Raw genomic sequence first — 8,913 nt, forward strand, 5'->3', positions numbered from 1 at the left:
CCTAAAGGACAGTTGTGCATTTTATCTGAGAGCAAAACAGGGTCTGTCTGCACTTCACATGTCTGAAAAACACCGTCAGACGCGAGCAGCTGTCTGTCTTCTTTGGAGGATTAACCATCCGAAAGCGATCGGCACTGTTCGCGTGAAATAGGGAATGAACGACGAGACAGCGCCGGACAGCTGGAAGAGAAGCTCCGGGTGCTCCAGGTGAAGCTAAGCTATCTTAACGTTAGTTAGCACAGGAGCTACAAAGGGACCATTTGATTCATTCAGTTTGTCTGTCATACCTCAACATCACCGCTGCCTCCAATCCTGGCCAATGCCACGACTTGTCATGAGTACAAAGAAGTTTTCGTTTCTAAATATGTGTTTGTTTATGTGTATTGTAAATAACTGATATGCTGTGTTCATAAGTGACCTGCAGAACCCTCCTCTGTTTGAGGGTGAAGTTTGTCCGTCAGTGATCGATTTAGGTTGGACGATTAGTAAAATAGAAATACACGGTACTGCATCAAAATGGAATCATTAGCACCTCAAACTACACCTTTATTAACAGCTTCAAAGTTGAAAACACTGGGCTGGAATATTTTAACTTTATTAACTGTATTAATCCCCGAGGGGAAGTTAGAGGATTGTGGACATGCAGTGTGGGGGTGGGGGGTAGAGAGGCGGGCAGCTCTGTCGTGGTGCGCCTCTAATGAGCAACTTGTAAAGGGGACGGCGCCTTGCTCAAGGGCGCCTCGGCAGTGCTCGAGAGGTGAGCTGACGCCTCCCAGTGTCGCTCACACTCCAAAGTGACCGGGCAGGAGCGGGAATCGAACCACAGATGTTGGAACATTGGATGAGCCGCTGCCGCCCACAAGTCTCCCTGTGTCACAAATGCATCACCTATTTCCTGCTCATAGACTTAAGTTGGCTGAACCAGATAGACATATGGATGGGCTTCAGAATACATTTGATGACTTCACTTAAACAACAAAGAAGAAATGAATTTGATTGTTGATATGTTAAAAGAACTGCATGAACTACAGTGATTAGTGTCAGTAGACAGATATCTCCCCGTCCCGCCACATTTAGAGTGTCAGTCAATGGGAAACGGTGAATGATCTGAACAGTGCTTCTTGACTGGAACACAATCTTCCAAATACTTTTGTAAATAATCTTTATGCTTCTGTCTATTCATTTAGTATTGAGCAAATGCTGGCTGTGAATCCCGGAAAGACGCCCATCAGTCTGCTGCAGGAGTATGGAACGCGGATAGGCAAGACCCCAGTGTATGACCTGCTGAAGGCCGAGGGACAGGCCCACCAGCCCAACTTCACGTTCCGTGTCTCTGTTGGGGAGATCAGCTGCACCGGTCAAGGGCCCAGCAAGAAGGCAGCCAAGCACAAAGCAGCTGAGGCTGCTCTGAAGATGCTCAAGGGAGGTTTTGGAGGTCCCGTCGGAGTTGTTGTTGGAGTAGACGGGTTTATCAGGGTAGATGTGACAACTGATGAAGACAGGTCAGTTTTCTGTTGAATTTCTTTACACTTGCTCTTGCACAGTTGACACACTGGCTAATGTGGCTTCAGCATCAGCTGAATAAAATCTAAGATTGAACTATGAGTTGCTTCTTCTGCTTCTGTGTTTGTTTTGTCTCATCTGTGCAGCTCTCAGTCAGAAATGAAGACCTCTGGCTCCTCTCAGCAGTCTGAATGCAACCCTGTTGGAGCTCTGCAAGTAAATAACTGGATGTTCAGTTTTTTGCTGTTGTTGTTTTTTTGACTTGTTTATTAAAAAATTCTGTCATCGCTTAGTCAGCCATTTACAGTTTGACATTTCTGATCATTTCTTTAGAGTCTGTTGGTGTAGGCTGTATTCACCTAAGTACATTTCTGTGGTAGGAATTGGTGGTGCAGAAAGGATGGCGTTTGCCAGAGTACACAGTCACCCAGGAGTCGGGCCCAGCACATCGCAAAGAGTTCACCATGACCTGCAGAGTAGAGAGATTTGTTGAAATTGGTACTGTCATGTTTATCTACCTTATGCAGAGTTATATTGCAATTTTGGACTCTCAATGACCTGCATTTTAAACAGGTGTCTATTACAAATATTAATGTCCTATTTATACATATTAGTGAGGCTAAATTAAAGCATGCATCAAGCGAGCTGTTTTTGCTTGTGCTTTACAAAGCCTTTGGGTGAATATCAGTAAATCAGACACCTTATCAGTGGCCATGACTCACTTTCCTGTTACCTATCAGGAAGCGGAACCTCCAAGAAGCTAGCAAAAAGGAATGCAGCAGCTAAGATGTTATCACGTATCCATGATGTCCCAGTGGACCTGAGGACCAGCAACGATGCTGATGCTGAAGATGACACCTTCAATGTGGTTAGAAACACACAGAAACTTTAATCTGTGCATCAGTCTGAGAGATTCTGTATGTTGAAATATTCTGCAAATTATAGGAGTGGATGCACGATGTTGTGTAACGTAACTAAAATCAATGCTTTCACCTGATCTTCACATGCAAACCCTGATTGGACTGCTGTGCAAAGCATGAGTATACATTTCCTATAGTTACTATAAATCAGCAATAAATCAATAAATAAATCAAACAAATCCAAATATTAAAACTGGCTAAACAATGTACAGTACATACCAGTTTTTCACAAATGCAACAGAAAATGCTACAATTCTGCAGTTTCAAAATGATTCAAGGCCTTAAAGACAAGCTCCTGAAGGATATAAGATGCATATAAGATGCCCAAATTGTACTAGATACTAAATCTAGGAAATTTGTCACAGAACCCATCCTAAAAGAATTTGCATGCTTTTTTATGAATCTTGTATGGATTATAATAGTGTTTAATATAATAGCCATACAAAGGTGTTTAACGGATGTCGTCTTTTCTGCACAAACAGCACATGGGCAGCCGGGTAGAGTTGGGGAAAAGTAAAGGCTTCAGCTGTACGTGGGACTCTCTGCGTAACTCTGTTGGAGAGAAGATTCTACAGCTCCGCAGCCACCCTCTAGGAATTCCCGCAGACTCCAATTTCTGCTCTTTGCTCAGTGACTTGTCTATGGAGCAGCGCTTTGACATCAGCTACCTGGATCTAGGTGAGCGCACAGGTAGCATTAGTAGCTATTTGCACACGAGCTGCGTTTTATCCAGGAGCATGAAAATGTAAAGAATGAGTTGAGGTCTATTGCTCAATTGTAATTTTTTAAAATTTCTATTTTATATTTCTTTTTATTCGTAGGCACTCTGCAGAGAGTAAAGTAAGAGTTTCATTGTATGGGGAAACATGTTTCCATACTGTACATATAAAAATAAACACTTTGAATTTTGAGCTCACACCGAGTTCATAGTAAATGCAGAATATTGTTTGGCGCGGCTGCCTCTAACATAGTGGATCTTAACCTTGTTGGAGGTACCGAACCCTGCCGGTTTCATTTGCTCACTCACCGAACCCTTCTTTAGTTAAAAAAAACATTTTTTTAATTCAAATTTAAGACATAAGTACAGTATTTTCCACATTATATAAGGCACACTGGATTATAAGGCGCACCTTCAATGAATCGCCTATTTTTAAAAAAATTATTTCATACATAAAGTGCATTGGATTATAAAGCGCACTGGATTATAAAGTGCACTGGATTATAAAACACATCTGAGAACTATGGTCTATTTTAAAACTTTTTTCATTTATAAGGCACATTGGATTATAAGAAATTGAGAAAATTAAATGCTTTTAGGTGCGTTTTTTCTGGTGTATTTAGTGAATTGTGCATTAATGTCACCTTTTTCAAAGAACAAAACCAAGACAGTGCATGAACTCACATGAAATGACCTACCTACAAATCCGTGTGACTTCTGTTGTTGTTATTGAGAGACCAGTTCAGATATGCGTGGCTTCACCTTGGCAAGTGCTACTGTTATGTCATTTTCACAGCAAAGTCTGTTTCTTTTGTTTCCCATGCAGCTTAAGGAAGTGTTCCTTTATTTTTGCTAATGCGAGACTAGAGTTGCTAACTTGACATTGGAAATCATGCAGAACGCTGACTCCCATCACGTTCCGTTATACAGTACATGTAAATTCACGTTGCACATATTCGTCCGACCACTTTATTTTTTTGCTCAACATAGTTACTATGAATTAAGATATTAAAAAAGCAATCAGATGACGTTCCATCATGACAGGCATGAATCGACTACTGAGTGTGCAAAATCCCATGTAGCACAGGTAGGCTAATCGGTGTAGCGTGATCACCTGTAACCAGTGACGGCTAAGGGGGGCGTGTCATCACGAATTGACACGATGTGTCAAACGTACATTGTGATTCATGTATGTTCGGCAAAAACACCCGACACATCGGGTGTTACAATTGGATCATTACACAATAAATGAGATTTGTGCGTAATGTAAAAACAAAGAATAACGAATAAAAATGATGGTCATTTACCTTTTAACTGCCGTCCTCATTATTTTTTACCCTCTTTGGTTCATGTGCTACTTGCCTCACGATGCCGAACAATAGAGTGAATTCCAGTCCTCCTTTTGAACTTCTCGAACCACTCACGTGATGCCTTAAACTCCAGGTGTTCTTTTGCCGACTTTCCCTCACGAGGTCATTAAAAATTACAGTTGCCTTTTCGCAAATTATCTACGTAAAACTATCAAAACACGTCATGGGTCGAGGGCCGAATTACGGGGATGCTGCATAGACACCTATCTACCTACACATAGAGGTCCCTCTTAGCCAATGGAATGCTAGGAAGATTCTAGGTAGTAGCCAATGGCGGAGCAGCTATAAGAATGTTGCGTTCAGGAACCTGTGGGAGCTGCGAGTAGCAGCCCAAACTGCATTTTTACCTTTCGTATTCTGAAATTTCTTTCGTAACAAGAGGAAACATTTTCCTGTTGAGGCGTTTCGTAAGTAGAAAATTTCGTATGAAGAGATGTTCGTAAGTAGAGGTACCACTGTATCTGACTGAGATCATGAAGATATAAGCCACCTATTAATACATTCTAATGTGTGGACAGCAGATCAAGATGGAGCAGGACTTAAAGCTGGCCGGTTATGTGGGTGTAGAGAAAGACATCTGTAAGAGATTTATAATTATAATTTATTTATAATAATTATTTATAATTATGGTGTTCATTTACCTGGAACACCATAATTAGAGCAATGGAGAGTCTGGAAAAGGGGTGAAGAAGCGAGTACAGGCAGGATGGAACGGGTGGAGGAAAGTGTCAGGTGTGATGTGTGATAGAAGAGTTTCAGCTAAAATGAAAGGAAAGGTGTACAAAACTGTGGTGAGACCAGCGATGTTGTTTGGTCTAGAGACAGTGTCACTGAAGAAAAGACAGGAGACAGAGCTGGAGGTAGCAGAGATGAAGATGCTGAGGTTCTCTCTGGGAGTGACCAGGAAGGATAGGATCAGGAATGAGTACATCAGAGGGACAGCACATGTTAGAGGTTTTGGAGAAGTCAGAGAGGCCAGACTGAGATGGTTTGGACCTGTCCAGAGGAGAGATAGTGAATATATCGGTAGAAGGATGCTGAGTTTTGAACTGCCAGGCAGGAGACCTAGAGGAAGACCAAAGAGGAGGTTTATGGATGTAGTGAAAGAGGACATGAAGGTAGTTGGTGTGAGAGAAGAGGATGCAGAAGACGGGGTAAGATGGAGGCAACTGATTGGCTGTGGCGACCCCTGAAGGGAAAAGCCGAAAGCAAAAGAAGATTTACCTGTAAATAATCTGTAGCTGCAGACAAAACAGGAGATGCAAATGTTCGGACTGAAAAAAACTATGGCTGGGCTCTGTGTTACTCAAAGCATTTACAGTAAAAATAGTCACTGGTACATTTTAAGAAGAGAATATCTGTTAATTCCCTCATTAAATTTCAGTTTGTTGAGAAATTTCCAAACTGACGTTTATTTGACTGTCAAAGCTTTGCTGAATTCAGCTGTTGAATAAAAATAACAAAACCAAATATTTTTGTTGTTGTTTTTTTCAGAAGAGCGCAGCCTGAGTGGTCTTTGCCAGTGTCTAGTGGAGCTATCCACGCAACCCATCACAGTGTGCCACGGCTTTGCTTCAAACATAGATGCTGCTCGAGCCAGTGCTGCCCACAATGCACTGCAGTACTTAAAAATCATGGCCGGAGGGAAGTGATGATGTGTTGCACCCTGCAGACTTGAGCAGGAGACGTTGAGCAGTTCAAATAACACATTACCTCAGATTTTGGAAGTAAGTCTGTCCCCGAATGAACCCTTGGAGCTTTTTCCACTTTTTAATTGTTGGAATTGAATTCTTAGTTGCCCCAAAACTGATGCACTTGAAATTTTGCAGAAAGTATTTTGAAATCCCCGCATAAATGTATTTTCCAGAAATTAAAAGTTGAAAAAAGAAGTCTGACATAAATGGTGCTTTTGTAGCAATTCGTCAAATACCTGCAGGTATATTCTGATGCAAAAATGTGCAAAGGTTGTTTTTGGTATTAAAGAAATTGGAATATGGAATTGCCAAGTCTAGTTCTTCAATCTTCATCTCTCATGGATGAACAGTGGAAAAGATTCCCAGCCATGTGCAAATGTGAGGCAAAAAGGACTCCAGTGAATCTGCATAAGAGGATATTTATTTTATAGACTGCCCTGTTTCCTTACAAGATCATGAATATTGAAGACAGGATTTTTTTTAAATATTTGAACCCCTGAAACCCCAAACGGTTTTATGTGATATTCTTAATGTTTGGCCCTTAAGATTTTGATTTTGGATGTTTTTTTCTTTCCCTGTTGATTGAGTTTTCAATCAACAGGGAAATTCACCATGTTAGCTTTTTCATCTTTAGCATCATGAACTCAGACCTGTGAATTCACTCTTCCTAATTGTGTCGCTCTTAGGATTTTTCTATGAAATTGAAGTCAAGACAAGTGTTATTAGACAAAAGATTATCGATGAATTGTGTTTATGTCTCTGTAGACTGTAGACACATCCACAAATGCTAAAATTCTTTTCTGTGTTTTTGTCGGAGCGCAAAGATATTAAAGAAAAAAACATAATTAAGTATAAGATGGATGGATTGTTGGTTTGTTGACTCTGGACTGTGCAAACAGCAAGTTATCACAGCTTGAACATATTTTTTTTTATATAGGTCCATCTTTTCATGAAGAGCTCTATGAATTGATTTGATTGTAAACTGAAGCAATGCTTGTGATAAAAGAAAAAGAGAACAAAGCTGTGTGGCTTCTGACAAAACGTTTCTCTCATGAAAGAGTTTCACCCAGTATTAATTCAGTCATTATTCAAACCCCTGCAATTTTTCCGTTAATATTACTATGAGTTTTTTTCACGTCATTTGTAATTGGTGATTTTTCCAGTTCAGTTCTCAAACTACCTGCTATGTTTTTGTGTACAGATTCATTGATGTGCATCTTGGTGTTTTTGTTGAATGGCTGATTCAATGTTTTACACTCACTGGCAACAAATACCAAAAAAAGAAGACATATTTTGCACAAAGCAAGTCTCCTTGTTTTGTGCGTCTCCTCCCACTGGTATTAGTATAAACTGATGATGAAACCTCTTCACCATGGTGATCTGCATACGTGTTCTGATTATTGGACTGAAGAAACTTAACTCTCTTATTAGGTGATGCAAATCCTGACCTTGTGTAGTAGAAAAACAATGAGGTACAATGTGAGCTTCATGTGAAACTCACTTTGTTTCCAATAAAAAATGTTTTGTAAACTTAACTATAAACTGTTGTCATTCATTCATTTTTGGAACTACTTATCCTGTGCAGGTTCAAGGGGGGGGGGGACTCGACCCTAATCCAGCTGGGTACACACTGAGTCACTATGTAGAATTCCTAGCTATGCTCTACTTTCCAGCTGAATCACCATTCTAATGCATATAAAGCCAACATAGTGTATCATAAAGACATGAACATACAGTGTATATGTTGACCTATTGAAAATATCTTGTATGCAGCTCAATCACTGGCAAATGCAAACTTTGTATATGTGGAGCTTCTTCAGGACAGGAAGCTGCTGAAGGTTTCATGTGATTAAAATGTTATCTGTTTAAATGGAGGCTTGTCTGTTGTTGTAGGTCATAAAACACTGTCCACACTGAGCTCTTCATTCATCTGCATAATTGGCCCGGACCACCTCACCTATACATGAACACAATCAGTCAAAATCATTATTATTATTATCATTAACAGCTCAAATACAGTACATCCACAGCATGACCGAGCACACAAAGACAAGTACTCCTGCTGAATGACATTTATATACCACATGCTGACATGTTTATACTTTTCTGTAAATATATACAGTATATAATTTTTTTCATTTTTCGAGAAGTAAAATGTTTAATTAAAAAAGAACTTATGCACAAAGTTGTGTTTTCCAACAAACATCTTCGTGTGAATGCTGAGCGAACAGCAACAGCCTCCAAGCTGACGACACCTTTCCTTCACACAGACAATTGGATGACGACTGTTCTTATTGGGAATGGAATCAGCAATTTGGCGACCATGAATGAATAGAATGAGTCATGTTCCTGTTAGGTATGACTGCAATGCAGCAAATCAATAGTGGCAACTACTGCCTGTGAGCTGTTTTCATACAATGTCACTCCAACAAATAGAATACATTGCTGCACACTACATCTTTGTGCTGACACTTTTTGGACAATGAAGTTAATGTTGTAGTTTTGTCCAAATTCATCCTCTGTATTTGTAAAAAAACAAAAAACAAAACAGTATTTATTTATTATACAGTTGGACCCTGACTAAATCATCTTTTAAAGGCTCTGGTCTAATCTGTGTAATGAAGAATATCCTGTCTTTCTGATCTAAATAACATCTTGCTACCTGGTTTTGCGAGCACGCCACATGTCTGCAAGATAAATTACCAATA

At 40.0% G+C, this 8,913-nt stretch overlaps 1 protein-coding gene across 1 annotated transcript; it reads left to right on the plus strand.

Annotated features, from left to right (window-relative positions):
- tarbp2 (TAR (HIV) RNA binding protein 2) lies at positions 1 to 7,976 on the plus strand. The gene is made up of 7 exons (XM_068315735.1): positions 1 to 207; positions 1,188 to 1,502; positions 1,650 to 1,719; positions 1,884 to 2,001; positions 2,244 to 2,371; positions 2,906 to 3,101; positions 6,006 to 7,976. Exons 1-7 carry the CDS (start codon positions 155 to 157, stop codon positions 6,161 to 6,163), a joined length of 1,038 nt encoding a protein of 345 aa, XP_068171836.1. The 5' UTR covers positions 1 to 154; the 3' UTR covers positions 6,164 to 7,976.
- The last annotated feature ends 937 nt before the right edge of the window (positions 7,977 to 8,913 follow it).

This window comes from Antennarius striatus, chromosome 5, assembly GCF_040054535.1.
Source record: "Antennarius striatus isolate MH-2024 chromosome 5, ASM4005453v1, whole genome shotgun sequence".
In the NCBI taxonomy this organism is placed as follows: Eukaryota; Metazoa; Chordata; class Actinopteri; order Lophiiformes; family Antennariidae; genus Antennarius; species Antennarius striatus.

What these genes read in the sequence shown, in the direction of transcription:
- tarbp2 (XM_068315735.1), top strand. Translation starts at nt 155, where the DNA reads ATGAACGACGAGACAGCGCCGGACAGCTGGAAGAGAAGCTCCGGGTGC. An exon ending in AGAAGCTCCGGGTGCTCCAG is followed by an intron (nt 208 to 1,187) that starts GTGAAGCTAAGC and finishes CTATTCATTTAG; the next exon opens with TATTGAGCAAATGCTGGCTG. An exon ending in AAGATGACACCTTCAATGTG is followed by an intron (nt 2,372 to 2,905) that starts GTTAGAAACACA and finishes CTGCACAAACAG; the next exon opens with CACATGGGCAGCCGGGTAGA.